Source organism: Mauremys mutica, chromosome 2 (assembly GCF_020497125.1).
Source record: "Mauremys mutica isolate MM-2020 ecotype Southern chromosome 2, ASM2049712v1, whole genome shotgun sequence".
NCBI lineage: Eukaryota > Metazoa > Chordata > Testudines > Geoemydidae > Mauremys > Mauremys mutica.
In genome coordinates, this window is record NC_059073.1 from 38007179 (window position 1) to 38023324 (window position 16146).

Here is a 16146-nt window from a genome sequence, read left to right on the forward strand (position 1 = left end):
TTTTCTTCTTTTGAATGACAGAAATAACACACCAGTGTCACTAAAGATGAATGAAAATACTCCAACCCCTAGCTAAAAAAAATAAATTTCCATGAAAACAGAATATTTTGCAGATTAATCCATACTTTTTTGGTGTTTTTAATGAAAAGAGAAAGGGATTAAGGGTAAAATATTAGAATTTTGGTTTTGCCCTATTATGAAATCATCATTTCTGTTAAACTTGAAGAGTCCACATTCTGTCATTTTTTGCCATGAAAAGCTGAGGAAATTGTAAGAAATGGAGAAATATTACCTCTTGTATATAGAAAATCTCACAAATATTTGTGAGAATGTCTGTTTTTATATATGAACACGTGGCAAAGTGAAAGCTGATACTTTGCACAGCTCCAGTTCTACCCCTCTCTACTGTAATACAGGTCTTGAACCTATAGCAAATATCAGCCATGTACAGAGGCCCTGCTCAAGGCCCAATACACCATTTAAGCCCTTTACTACAGTGAAGGAAGAACCTCTTCTGTTGCTGCAGCACATGCAGTAGTGCAGCTGCAACTCCGTTGCTGTAGTGTTTCTAGTGTAGACGTGTCCATATATCGCACCTTCTACAGAATCTCTGGGGTGAATGTCATTCCTAAACTACCCGAATACGATTATCAATATAAACATATGTAAAAGGTTTTTGTTTTATTTTATATTCATATTTAGCCCAATGTATAGACTCACAGTTGATTTAATTATGCTGGGATACTTTCTGTTTATTGCAGAGAGAACTTTGCAGACCTACATTGTTTATAGATCCTCCCTTAAATTTTAGCATTATTGTTGAATTTTTGAATTCCTTCCTCCAAGAAATCTTCACTCCTACTAGTATATCAATGAAAACTCTACAACTCCTATTTACACTGCCCCGTATGTGATTAATACCTAATTTGTTCCAAGCCCAACTGTTTATAGAGTCAGATTTTTGCATGCAAGGAGATAAAAGCTCATTCAACTATATTTGGAGTGAGACAGTGTGAATGTAATTGCCTATTAAGCTCAAATAGAGGTTTCATTCTCTAGGGAAAGCCCCAAATGTATTTCCTAGGTTATGTTTTCTACTCCTAATTTTGTATTCATCAAAGGAAATACAATATTGTATACCAGCTGTATAATACACATTCTGGCTAAATATTGTAGTTGTACATCATCTAAGGCAAACACACTATGAGATTTTTAATAAGCTGCCCTACCTGCATTCCCATTCTCTGGATCTGCTTTCTTTTCTTCTATAAACAAATGAAAGCAATGTGTAAACCAAAAACAAAAGGAGAGAAAGAATGTAGAAAATAATAATAAAAGTAATAGAAATCATGCATTAAAGGAGTAAAATCCATCAAATTCATTTGAATTCGTGACTTTTGTCAACCAACCATGTAAAGTGTGCTACACTCAGAAGGTTATTCACTGCATATTAGCATGTACATTTTTGAACCCTTATTAGAGATTTACTGGAGGGAACCCATGCGTATTTATGCACTTCCAGTCTCATTAACACAGTCCATACAAAAGACAGCAAGGCAGGTGTCAAACACAGTTAGCCTATGGTTCTCATGAATAGTATGTTATATAAAGAAAAGCCAAAAACATACTTGTGCTATATGTTTTATGAAGCATATACGGGATTCAGCCAAGTGGTTCAAGCAGGAATATTAAATGTCTCATTTCCCCCCCTTTCCCCCAGTAACTACTTTAAACCTTTCTTTAGATAACCAATTCTTGTAGCTCCCACAGGTCACCAGATTTAATGACAATGCTACTGTAGTTTTGTCTTCAAGCTGGGGTATGATGAAAAATAAAACAAAAGATAATAAAGGCAGTACACAGCCCTCAGTTTTTGCACATAATTCCTACTGACTGATGTCAACAGACATTTTGAATGCAGATCACGAACTGTATATGGACCTAAGTGTTTCTGTGGAAACAGGAAATGAAAATTAACTGAATCCCTATCCAAAAAGTTTGCCAGGACATACACTATACTTTGAAATCTAAGTTTGGCAATTAATGTATAAGCATTAAATGTCAAAAGGAAATTTACTTTTAATTAGAATTAGAAGTATATTTATTTTTCAACTCAGTTTCTCTCTTTCTTATCATAAGCCAAAATAAGATTAATTAAAAAGAAAACTAAACCAAAAAAAAATCACTGAAATGTTGATGGAACAAAATACTCCTGCAGGTCACAAATCCAAAATGGTATCATTCAAATTATTAAACCTTTTTTTTTTCAGAATTGCCACTTATTAGGGGGGCATTTCCACATTATCATTATTTATAGTGCACAGAATATATATTATTTATATTCCTCTGTCCTAGTGGAATAATACAAAAGATAAATCTTAAATAAATATCACAAATCTGACTTAATCTACAATTTGTAGTTAGCAACTAAGGGCCAAATCATGCCTAAGGAACAACTCAAAGCAGTGTCAGAGCATTGTGCATCATACAAATATAGGCTCTTGGAATGCAGGGAAGGCATGGATATTACATCATCCTTTGATGCAGCACAGCTTTCATTCACCTTCCTGTGGGGAACCAGCTCTCCTGGTCAATGTGGAGCGGAACATGGGAAGCCATCATTCTACCCCATCTCTGCTCACTTGGGGAAGTCACTATTCTGTAAGGTATATTAATATGATTCGTCCCTGTGTATAGGTGGAGGCCTCCTATCCAGCCTTGTGCTATACATCTCCTATCCTATACCTTTATCCTATCCAGCCTTGTGCTCTCATATACAATAGGTCTTCATATAACCTACAACATGAATGGTATTAGAGAGACAAGGTGGGTGAGGTAATATTTTTTATTGGACCAACTTCTGTTTGTGGGAGAGACAAGCTTTCAAGCTACACAGTGTTCTTTTTAGAAGTACGTCCAATAAAAGACATTACCCCACTCACCTTGTCTCTCTAATATCCTGGGTCTGACACAGCTACAACAACACTGCATGCAACATCATTTGGTAGTAAGTAATGGTAATAGTAATGGTAATGGTAAGTAATGTATATGTTCCCCACAACTAGTCCTATAGGAAGAGGGGAAGAGTCAATGGAGATAACAACATCAAATATGAGCCCCAGGAGGATACGGGATGAGTTGCAGAGGACTGCAAGGGAGAATAGGAATCGAGATAGACTGGAGAATTGCACCATTGTCAGGAAAAGGCAGATCTACGTGATTGGGGACTCCTTACTGAGAAGAATAGACAGGCCTGTAAAAAGAGCTGATCCAGAGAACAGAAGGATGTACTGTCTGCCGGGTGCTAAGATAAGGGATGTGGACCTGAGGCTGAAGAGGATCCTAACGGAAGCGGGAAAGAATCCACTGATTGTCCTTCATGTAGGAACAAATGATATGGCTAGATTCTTGTGGAACATATCAAGGGAGACTATACCATGCTGGGGAAGACACTTAAGGAAACTGAGGCTCAGGTGATCTTCAGTGGGATTCTGCCTGTTCCTAGAGAAAGGCAACAAAGGTGTGACAAGATTATGATGATCAACAGATGGCTCAGGCAGTGGTGCTATAAGGAGGGCTTTGGAATGTATGGCCATTGGAGGCATTCATGGACAGAGACTGTTCTCTCGGGATGGACTTCACCTGAGTTGGGAGGGAAATAGACTTCCAGGATGGAGGCTGGCACAATTGATTAAGATATTTTTAAACTAGGAATTTGGGGAAGATAGTTGGGAGATGTCCAGGTAATCTCCACAACGAATTTTAACACTGAGAGGGAAGAAAATGAAGGAGGAAAGGATACAGTCATGGGCAGGAGAATGGACATAAGGAGGAAGGGTAGTGTAGATACCAGTCTAATAGGTGATACTGGCAGTAGAATGTCTATGCCTAATCGGGTAAAGAATGTGAGCGAAGCCAAACAGCAAAAATTAAGATGTTTGTACATCAATGCAAGGAGCCTAGGTAACAAAATGGAGAAACTAGAGTTACTCGTGCTGGAAGTGAAACCAGATATTATAGGGATAAGAGAAACATGGTGAAATAGTAGTCATGACTGGAGTACAGGTATTGAAAGGTATGTGCTGTTTAGCAAAGGTGGTAGAGTAGCATTGTATATTAATTATGAGGTAGACTGTAAAGAAATAAGAAGTGATGGAATGATAAGACAGAATCTGTCTGGGCAAAAATCATATTGGGGAAGAAAGCTACTAGAGCCTCCCCTGGGATAGTGCTTGCGGTGTGCTATAGAACACTGGGAAACGAATTGGATATGGGTAGAGACCTCTTTAATGTTTTTAATGAAGTAAATACTAATGGGAGTTGTGTGATCATGGGAGACTTTAACTTCCCAGATATAGACTGGAGGACAAGTGCTAGTAACAATAATAGGGCTCAGATTTTCCTGGATGCAATAGCTGATGGATTCCTTCACCAAGTAGTTGCTGAACCAAGAAGAGGGGATGCCATTTTAGATTTGGTTTTGGTGAGTAGTGAGGACCTCATAGAAGAAATGGTTGTAGGGAACAACCTTGGTTTGAGTGATCATGAGCTAATTCAGTTCAAACTAAATGGAAGCATAAAAAAAATAGATCTGTGACTAGGGTTTTTTATTTCAAAAGGGCTAACTTAAAAAAATTAAGGAAATTAGTTAGGGAAGTGGATTGGACTTAAGAATTTGTGGATCTAAAGGTGGAGAAGGCCTGGAATTACTTCAAGTCAACATTTCAGAAACTATCAGAAGCCTGCATCCCAAGAAAGGGAAAAAAATCATAGGCAGGAGTGTAGACCAAGCTGGATGAGCAAGCATCTCAGAGAGGTGATTAAGAAAAAGCAGAAAGCCTACAAGGAGTGGAAGATGGGAGGGATCAGCAAGGAAAGCTACCTTAATGAGGTCAGAACATGTAGGGATAAAGTGAGAAAGGCCAAAAGCCATGTAGAGTTGGACCTTGAAAGGGAATTAAAACCAACAGTAAAAGGTTCTATAGCCATATAAATAAGAAGAAAACAAAGAAGAAGTGGGACTGCTAAACACTGAGGATGGAGAGGAGGTTAAGGATAATCTACGCATGGCCCAATATCTAAACAAATACTTTGCCTCAGTCTTTAATGAGGAGCTTAGGGATAATGGTAGGAAGACAAATGAGGATGAGGATATGGAGGTAGATATTACCACATCCCAGGTAGAAGCCAAACTCAAAAAGGGACTAAATCAGGGGGCCCAGACAATCTTCATCCAAGAATATTAAAGGAACTGGCACATGACATTGCAAACCCATTAGCAAGAATTTTTAATGAATCTGTCAACTCAGGAGTTGTACTGTATGACTGGAGAATTGCTAACATAGTTCCTATTTTTAAGAAAGGAAAAAACAAGTGATCCGGGTAACTACAGGCCTGTTAGATTGACATCTATAGTATGCAAGGTCTTGGGAAAAATTTTGAAGGAGAAAGTAGTTAAGGACATTGAGGTCAATGGTATTTGGGACAAAATACAACATGGTTTTACAAAAGGTAGATCATGCCAAACCAACCTGATTTCCTTCTTTGAGAAGGTAACAGATCTTTTAGACAAAGGAAATGCAGTGGATCTAATTTACCTCTATTTCTGTAAGGCATTTGATATGGTTCCAATGGGGAATTATTAGTTAAATTGGAAAAGATGGGGATCAATATGAAAATTGAAAGGTGGATAAGGAACTGGTTAAAGGGGAGACTACAACAGGTCATACTGAAAGGTGAACTGTCAGGCTGGAGGGAGGTTACTGGTGGAGTTCCTCAGGGATCGGTTTTGAGACCAATCTTATTTAATCTTTTTATTACTGACCTTGGCACAAAAAGTGGGAATGTGCTAATAAAGTTTGCGGATGACACAAAGCTCGGAGGTATTGCCAATATAGAGAAGGACCCGGATATCATACAGGAAGATCTGGATGACCTTGTAAACTGGAGTAATGCTAATAGGATGAAAATTAATAGTGAAAAGTGAAAGGTCATGCATTTAGGGATTAATAACAAGAATTTTTTTTATAAACTGGGGACGCATCAGTTGGAAATAACAGAGGAGGAGAAGGACCTTCAAGTATTGGTTGATCACAGGATGACTATGAGCCGCCAATGTGATATGTCTGTGAAAAAAGCTAATGCGATCTTAGGATGCATCAGGCGAGGTATTTCCAGTACAGGTAAGGCGGTGTTAGTACTGTTATACAAGGCACTAGTGAGACCGCATCAGGAATACTGTGTGCAGTTCTGGTCTCCCATGTTTAAGAAGGATGAATTCGAACTGGAACAGGTACAGAGAAGAGCTTGGCTAGTTTAGCCTAACCAAAAGAAGGCTGAGGGGAGATATCATTGCTCGCTATAAATATATCAGAGGGATAAATACCAGGGAGGGAGAGGAATTATTTAAGCTCAGTACCATGTGAACACAAGAACAAGTGGATATAAACTGGCCATCAGGAAGTTTAGACTTGAAATTAGACGAAGGTTTCTAACCATCAGAAGAGTGAAGTTCTGGAACAGCCTTCCAAGGAGAGCAGTGGGGGAAAAAGACATATCTGGCTTCAAGACTGAGCTTGATAAGTTTATGGAGGGGATGGTATGATGGGATAACCTAATTTTGGCAATTAATTGATCTTTGACTATTAGCAGTAAATATGCCCAATGGCCTGTGATGGGATGTTAGATGGGGTGGGATCTGAATTACTACAGAGAATTCTTTCCTGGGTGTCTGGCTGGAGAGTCTTGCCTACATGCTTAGGGTTTAGCTTATCGCCATATTTGTGGTTGGGAAGGAATTTTCCTCCAGGGCAGATTGGCAGAGGCCCTGGTGTTTTTTTGCCTTCCTCTGCAGCGTGGGGCAAGGGTCACTTGCTGGAGGATTCTCTGCACCTTGAAGTCTTTATACCATGATTTGAGGACTTCAATAGCTCAGACATAGGTTAGGGTTTGATGCAGGAGTGGGTGGGTGGGATTCTGTGGCCTGTGTTGTGTGGGAGGTCAGACTGGATGATCACAGTGGTCCCTTCTGACCTTAAAGTCTATGATTCTATGATTCACAGATCTCGTAGGGGCCTTTTTTCAGTTAGATTCTATATATCTATTTAGGAGATGGAATGAAGAGTACAGAATGCTAATTAAATTCATAGCTGATTTTAAAGCTCAATGAAATATTTATCTCAAGTGTTTTTGACAAAATTTATTAGTATGAATGTGCACAGTGCAGCAAAAATTGCAACAAAAATAATATGAATTGTTGAGGGCTATTAATATAAAACATTATGGCAGTGATGCTCAATTCAGGGGCAACATGATTTAAAGAAATGTGCACTGGGCTAGAATCCCAGAGCTCCTGACTTGCATTCTATGTTTTCTGTAAAAAAATAAAAATAGAGAGAAAGAAAAATTCTGTCAAAATTAGTATTGTATTTTATGGAAAGAGTTTTATGTGAGATTTTTGTTTAAAGGGATAGTATCAGACATAATGGGCTCAAATAATTAAAAAAACTAATACATTTATTTTCATTTAGTAAAAAACAAATGGCACTAATTTTTAACTATTTTCTTGCTTTTTAAATGTTGATGAATTAATGAATATATATTGTTATAGAAAACTAGTATTTGGAAAAGGGCATTCTTTGATATTAATGAAGTTTTGGTTTTCTATAAATGGGTAGATTTAGATTATAGCAATGAGTGCAACTGTCAAAGAAAAGAATGAGAAGCTGGTTAAAATGTCAGAGCTGTGTGTAAATATTGTACTTAGTGAATATGAATGAATCTCTGAAATGCTCTGTTTTATTTCTTTTTTAGTTTGATTTTATATTAATATATCAATTAAAAACACTCTGGGAATGTCAGATCATCTACCAATAGCAAATAAAACACATATTACTAAAACACTGACTATGATTATCCCAAACTCATGCCAGTACACAGTACTCCATGTTTTCCAATGGTTGTGGTGGATTCTCAATCACTGGCAACTGTTCAATCAAGATTGGACGTTTTCTAAAAGATATGCTCTAGGAATCATTTTGGGCAAAATACTCTGGCCTGTGTTAACAGGAGGACTAGATGATCACAATGGTCCTTTCTGGCCTTGGAATCAATCATTCACCTATCACTAGCTTCTGCAATATAAATGTTTTTCCCCCTCAAACTTATACTAACATACAGCATTAGATAGGTGAGTGCAACTTTTCTTTATGAATGTTGTTGAATCATTTTAATAAACATCATGCTGATAAGCAGAAAATATGAACTTTTAATTCTAAAGGAAAAGACATTGATTAAAATGTAAAAAATGATTAAAACATAAAAATAAACTAGAAGCACTTCAGCATTATGAATTATGGCCAACCAATAGCAGCAACCTCCTCAACAGACACCCCAACATTCTTTGTGATAAGAAACACTTAGGTCATTTACTAACCCCAAAAGATAAAAAATATATATTGTTTACATCATATAACATATTTTTTCTAAACCCTTAGGCTAAAATAAGTGGTGTAACTATAGTATCAGTGGTCAAGTTAGACCCTAAATCCATATTTAGGTGCCTATTTTTAAAAAAAAAATTATAAAGGGGTAGGAGACTGATTTTCTGAGGTGCTGAGTACCCACAACTTCCATTTCGAGATGCCTCAATATGGGTTTAGCGACCTAACTTTAGGTACTCACTTTATAAAATGTTAGCCAAAACTACTGTAAGTTACCACACTTGTTTCCATACAATGTAGAAAAGGAGGTAACCTTTTTGTAATTTGCTTTATAAAGAGTATAATAGCAACTTTGTGTTAAAACTCACTGAAATAATAATCTTCTCAAAACAGACAAACTTTTTACAAGAGTTTTTTGGTCTCATTTTTTTAAAATGTTTGGTTTCAAATAGCAAAACTAGGACATATCAACAGCTCTGTACTCCTCTTACATGCAATACCAAAGAGTTAGGATTCCTTAAATTCTTCAAAGCATTCTAACTAATTCAATTTCCACTTCTATTTCTACCCCTTCCCCTGCCCCCCCAAAAAACCCTATCACTTCCTCTGTGTTCCGAAAAAAATATTTTACTGTATGCCTTACCTACTGATTCAAGAAAGAGACTGGCTGGGTATTTGCCACTACTTTTATTCTTATCCCATGAACAGCATATATTTAACAACAGTACAACTCTTCCTAAGGGTATGTATACACTACAGGATTACTCTGATTTTACAGAATTCGATTTTTGGCAACAGATTGTATAAAGTTGAGTGCACGCAGCCACACTAAGCACATTAATTCAGCGGTGTGCGTCCATAGTACTAAGTCTAAAATCGACTTCCGGAGTGTTGCACTGTGGGTAGCTATCCCATAGTTCCCATAGTCTTCCCCGCCATTGGAATTCTGGGTTGAGATCCCAGTGCCTGATGGGGCAAAAAACATTGTCGCGGGTGGTTCTGGGTACATGTCGTCAGGCCCCCCTCTCCCTCCCTCCCTCCATGAAAGCAACAGCAGACAACCATTTCATGCCTTTTTTCCTGGGTTACCTGTGCAGACACTATGCCACGGTAAGCACAGAGTCCGCACAGCTGACCATCACCGTAAGTCTCCTGGGTGCTGGCAGACGTGGGACTGCATTGCTACACAGCAGCAGCTTTTGGCAGCAGATGGTGTATTAGGATTGAAAACCATCATCATCATACAGAGACAAGAGTGACTCAGCCAGGCCATTTCCCATCTTCTGCCAAGCACCCAGGAGGAGATGATGGCTAGCAGTCATACTGCACTGTCTGCTGCCAGCCTAAGATGTAAAAGATAGATGGAGTGGATCGAAACAAGAAATAGACCAGATTTGTTTTGTATTCATTTGCTCCTCCCTCCTTCCGTGAAATCAACAGCCTGCTAAACCCAGGCTTTTGAGTTCAATCCTTGAGGGGGCCATTCTGTGTGGCACTTGTTTGTGTTTCTCCTTGATGCAAAGCCTCTGCCTTTGTGGAATATAGGCTGAGCAAGTGCAGAATGGTGGTAGAATGTGCATTTGGACGTTTAAAGAGTCGCTGGCGCACTTTACTGACTTGCCCAGACCTCAGCGAAACCAATATTCCCATTGTTATTGCTGCTTGTTGTGTGTTCCACAATCTCTGTGAGAGTAAGGGGGAGATGTTTATGGCGGGGTGAAAGGTTGAGGCAAATCACCTGGCCGCTGATTACGCGCAGCCAGACACCAGGGCGATTAGAAGAGCACACCAGGAAGCGGTGCGCATCAGAGAGGCTTTGAAAACCAGTTTCATAACTGGCCAGGCTATGGTGTGACAGTTCTGTTTGTTTCTCCTTGATGAAAACTCGCCCCCTTGGTTGACTCATTCCCTGTAAGCCACCCACCCTCCTCCCTTCGATCACAGCTTGCTTGCAAAGGAAATAAAGTCACTATCATTTAAAAACCATGTATTCTTTATTAATTGATTATAAAAATAGGGAGAGAACTGACAAGGTAGCCCAGGTGGGGTGTGGAAGGAGGGAAGGAAAAGGCCACTTCAAAACTTGTTGAATGACACCCTTCTGTTGCTTGGGCTGTCCACTGGGGTGGAGTGGCAGGGTGCATGGAGCCTCCCCCCCACTTCTTGGGCATCTGGGTAAGGAGGCTATGGAACTTGGGGAGGGGGTTAAACAGGGGCTGCAGCGGCACTCTGCGATCCTGCTGCTGTTCCTGAAGCTCAACCAGACATCAGAGCATGTCCGTTTGATCCCACAGTAGCCCCAGCATTGCATCCTGCCTCCTCTGATCTTCCTGCTGCCACCTCTCATCTCGATCATCCCTCCTGTCCTCACGTCCGTTCCTCCTGTCCTCACGTTCGTCCCTCCTGTCCTCACGTTCATTGGCCGCTTTCCTGTACTGTGATATTGTGTCCTTCCACTCATTCAGATGAGCTCTTTCATTGTGGGTCAACTGCATGATCTCAGAGAACATTTCATCGTGCGTGCGTTTTTTTCGCTGCCTTATCTGAGGTAGCATTTGGGACAGAGGAGGGAGGCTTGAAAAATGTGCAGCTGTGGGAGTGAAAAAAGGGAGAGAAATATTTTAAAAGATACATTTTACAGAACAACGGGTATACTCTTTCACGGTGAACAACACTATTCACATTACATAGCACGTGTGATTTCGGTACAAGGTCGCATTTTGTATTTTAATATTGAGTGCCTGCGGCTTTGGTGTTAGAGATCACAGATGCAGGGCTGAGTAACAGAATTCGGCTTGCATGCGGCCATGGTAAGCCATAGTCTTTCGGCTTCTGTAACCTTCATAAAAGCAGATCCCTCCTTTCCCATATCAAGCAAAGCCCATTGAGTGCTGCGGTTTTCATGTTAATGTGCAGCAGCAGAAACCAAACTAACTCCCCCGCCCCATCCAAGTCTCTGGGATGATCGCTTTACCCCTCCCTTCACCACGTGGCTAGTATCAGGGAAGATCTCTGCTAGCCAAACACGAACAGCTCAGCGCCACTGCTCCCCACACACACCACTTGGCTAACTGCGGGGAGGATTTCTTTTCAGCCACAGGCAAACAGCCCAGTAGGAATGGCCACCTCTGAATGTCCCCTTAATTAAATTCCCGTATTTCAACCAGGTTACCATGAACGATATCACTCTCCTGAGGATAATACAGAGATATAAAGATGTTGCTTGAATGCCAGCAAACACTGGGATCATACACTGCCAGGCTTTGTCATGCAATGATACCAGATTACTTGCTACTAGCATGGCGTGGTAAAATGTCCTACCATGGAGGACGGAATAAGGCTGGGCTGCCCAGAAACCTTCTGCAAAGGCTTTTAGAGTACCTCCAGGAGAGCTTCATGGAGATGTCCCTGGAGGATTTCCACGCCATCCCCAGATACGTTAACAGACTTTTCCAGTAGCTGAACTGGCCACGAATGCATCCCAAGTCCTCAGGGCAAATTAATCATTACAAACCACTTGCTTTTAAACCATGTTTTATATTTACAAAGGTACACTCACCAGAGGTCCCTTCTCTGGCTTCATGGTCCGGGATACCGCCTTGGGAGGGTTGGGAGGCTACTTCAGTCAGGGTGAGAAAAAGATCCTGGCTGTTAGGGAGAACGGTGTGCTGTGTGCTCTCCTCAAGCTCGTCCTCCTCCTCATCTTCCCTGTCCGCAAAATCCTCAGGCATGGCTGAGAGTACCCCCTCCTTGGAATCCACGGTCAGGGGTGGGGTAGTGGTGGTGGCCCCCCCCCACAGAATTGCATGCAGCTCAGCACAGAAGCGGCATGTCTGCGGCTCTGACCTGGAGCATCCGTTTGCTTCTTTGGTTTTCTGGTACGCTTGTCTGAGCTCCTTAACTTTCATGTGGCACCGTATTGAGTCCCTATTGTGGCCTCTCTCCATCATTCCCTTGGAGATTTTTTCAAATGTTTTGTCATTTCGTCTTTTGGAACGTAGTTCTATTAGCACAGAATCATCTCCCCATACAGTGATCAGATCCAGTACCTCCTGTACGGTCCATGCTGGAGCTCTTTTTCGATTCTCGGACTGCATGGTTACCTGTGCTGATGAGCTCTGCATGGTCACCTTTGCTGATCAGCTCTCCACGCTGGGCAAACAGAAAATGAAATTCAAAAGTTCCTGGGGCTTTTCCTCTTTACCTGGCCAGTGCAGCTGAGTTCAGATTGCTGTCCAGAGCGGTCACAATGGTGAACTGTGGGATAGCTCCCGGAGGCCAATACCGTCGAATTGTGTCCACACTAATCCTAACTCGAACTGGCAATGTCGATTTCAGCACTACTCCCCTTGTCAGGGAGGAGTACAGAAATCAATTTTAACAGCCCTTTATGTCGAAGTAAATGGCTTCTTTGTGTGGACGGGCGCAGGGTTAATTCGATTTAATGCTGCTAAATTTGACCTAAACTCATAGTGTAGACCAGGCCTAAAAGTAGGCCAAGCTGTGGTGTAACTGAGGAAAATGCCTATGTTTACCACCTGTTTCCACGGGATCAGCTAACACAGGTTGCATTTAAGGCCTTTAAGGACAGCCTCCAAGGAAACTAGCACTGCTATTCCTGGAAGAAGCATATTGGCTAAACTGTCCATTGTACCTGAATAAGGAGGATGCTGGGGTAAGAACACTGGCAAGCCTCATTCATACTCTACCTTGCATTATGAGTCTATCCTGATGCTCTTTATTCTTGCTGTCCATAGTTCCAAAGAAACTGCTGGTGGTGGCTGTTTTTAATGATTGTTGTACTACAGTCAGGGGCTGTACAGCGAAAGTAGGCAAGTGTGTAAAAGCCACCTTCAGTGCCAGCTGCAAGAGCTACAGATATCTGACCCCTGACCTCTGGAAAGACACTGTATGCAGCAATTCTTTCCAGGGGGGTATATTATTGTCATCTAGCTATGACCTACACACAGCCTGAGTGCAGAGAACTTGAATAGCTGATGTGGAAAGAAGTTAAATGTTTCTGTACAAGAAACAAAATATTTTTTTCAGAAACCATCTTTATTATTTTGAAAGGAAATTTAAAGGAGATTGAAGAGTCAACCACAGTACTCACAGGGGAAGGGTGGGATGAAAACTCTTAAGTCAGTGGAGTCCCTCAAGAAGGAGAATGTCTTTACTGTTTTCTATTTGAGAACTAGCCACCAGGTCTATTCTTAGCCTCCGACTGATGCATTAAAAAAAGAGACTCCAAGGATATTTCTCATCAATTACACCAATTTCTATCACAGTGCCTAAAACATATTAATGATGTTACTTTACATTGACTGTAATTTGCTAAACAAATAACACTGCTTAGTAAAACCACTGAAGGAGATGACTTGGTGATCTAAGCCTTAGGACGGAAAGACCAAGACTCACTAGAACCACAGGTTCAAAAAATGATAGGGCCAACTCAGTTCTATCTTCTTCTGAGGTAGATACATTGAGATGGTAAATTGCATATGTCTTTTTGGAGGAGGCTTTAAAAATGAGGTCCTGACTGAGCTAAGTACAGTAGGAAGGCACAATCCTTGCTCAGAACAGCTTACAAACGAATTTAATACAAAAACCAATGTAACAAACATTAGGGTGAAGTAGGAGAGGAAAGACTAAGGTAACTATTAGGAGTGTGCAGTTATAGAGGCTTGTAAAATGCAAGACTGGATAATTCAGAATTATTTAAATGTTATGTTCTTAAACAAAACAAATAGTCATTGTGTGTGAGAGAAATTAGGATGCGGGTAGGGGACGAGTGGTAGCAGACACTTGGGAAGGTTCATCCTTGCATCAGTGCAAGTGCCAGTAGTGGCAGATCATACTGCTCCCCATTTCAGGGATGGCAGGAATCAATGCAGCCTAATGCACAGGCTTGACCAGCTCTGAGTATTTTGTGGAGGCAGAGAACCAACTCAGGTCTTCTTTCCTCCTATTCCTGTTCGCCCCTGTGTCAAACACCCTCTGAGATGTTACATAAAATTATTTTTGGCAGAGGTGGGAATAGAATCTACATCCCTTAATACAGCAGATCCAATTCTCATCCACTTGGATGGACTGCCTCTTCGAAAGGACCTGTAAAATCCCTGTGGTTGGCCATGATATCTGAAAAATGGAGCAACTTCTGTTTATATAACTATTTCAAAATAGTTATACTTCCTCCTGTAGTGGCTTGTGCAAAGAGGATAACAGCCTACTCTAGCTGCTAGCCATTGCAATTACTCCTTTAGTTCAAGTGGTAGAGGTTTAAGCTGTATTGCTGAAGGGCTAGGGTTCACTTCTTTCTGATGACCCTGAAGGAAGTAATACAACTGCACGTTACTTAATTTGTTTTTTTTAAACAACCCAACAAGCCAAACAACACTAGGAAATTACATACAGAATCTAATTTTGTAGAATGTTATTAAAGTTGCAAAATCAAGCTCTCAAAAGTTATGAAATGCCAGAAGTAAGATTGCCCACGGCAACCTAAGTTCTGTCTCTCTGTGCACATTCCTTATGGTACAGTCTTTAATTACATGATCACATACTATTTTGTCCACAGGACCCCTGCCTCATTCAGTCCACAGGATGGACAGTGCTCAGGCAACTGTTCAGTATGTCTTTTTTATGCTCATCACTCAGTTGTGGCCTCACACCTTATGTAGTACTCATCATCCAAACTCTGTACTGAATATGGAATCATTAATGTTCTCATAGGGCTTTCTATGATACTCATCACTGAAGTATCTGAGTGCCTCACAAATGTTAATTTATATCCACAACTCTCCTTTGAGATACAAAACTATTATCGTCACTATTTCACAGATGAGTACAAAGAGCATAAGAACAAAATGTGCATGTGTTGACCAATTATGGTGCATAATTTTTCAAATATTTAGCATTTTATAGTTTTAAATGAATAATAAATAAATCTTCACAACACTCCTGCCTGAGAGGTAGCTGGGTAACTATTGCAGATGGGCAACTGAGCTAAAGCAGCACAGCGAACTGCTTAAAGCTACACCGTGAGTCACCATCAGAGTTAGGATTAGACAGAGGGGCCTCCTGACTCCCAACTCTGGCCAGAAGTTCCACAGCTGCCACTTACTTTTGCTGCAATTGTGAGTGCTCAGCACTTGTGAAAATCAGGCCCTTCTCATGTTGGTTTCAGTAACTCACCTAGAAAATATGTGGCAGAGGCAGGGAGAGAATCAAGCTCTCCTAGGTGGCATTCACTTGCTTTAACCACAAAATCATCCTTTCTCTGCCTTATTCTTTACACTCCTCCTACACCTTCTACAGTAAATATGACACATTGCTACATATTTCTGCCTCATTCAGCACACAGCCCTAATTCATTTAGTGAGCTCAGTGCATTCTGTGCACTGAATAATGCTGGGTCCTTTGGAAAAAGTAGTATGTGATCATGTAAATAAAGACTGTATCATAATGCATACACACCATGGGGCAGAATGAAGGTTGTGTGACCTACCTCAATTCTGTCTTTTCCTAAGTTTTGAGAGCTTAATTTCGCAACCTTCATAAAAGTATTTAAATATAGCTTTATTGTCTGCAATGTACTGCACAGCTGGAGTGCTAGATATAGTTAAAACTGTCTAATAATTTCTATCCTAGATCATTTCTATTCATACTTTTCTGAAAAATAAAATGTTCCAGGCCTTGTCTCTCA

General features: G+C 40.5%; 1 protein-coding gene across 18 annotated transcripts in view; it reads right to left on the reverse strand.

The window, feature by feature from the left end:
• Positions 1–16146, reverse strand: part of RIMS2 (regulating synaptic membrane exocytosis 2) — a 799605-nt gene that overhangs the window by 141781 nt on the left and 641678 nt on the right. For 14 of the 18 annotated variants that reach the window (XM_045004549.1, XM_045004555.1, XM_045004557.1 and 11 more), the window contains one exon: positions 1230–1265. The exons of the other annotated variants lie outside the window; for them this stretch is intronic. In XM_045004549.1, coding sequence (XP_044860484.1) covers positions 1230–1265 — 36 coding nt within the window. The remainder of the gene's footprint in view (positions 1–1229; positions 1266–16146) is intronic. 18 annotated transcript variants of the gene reach the window in all.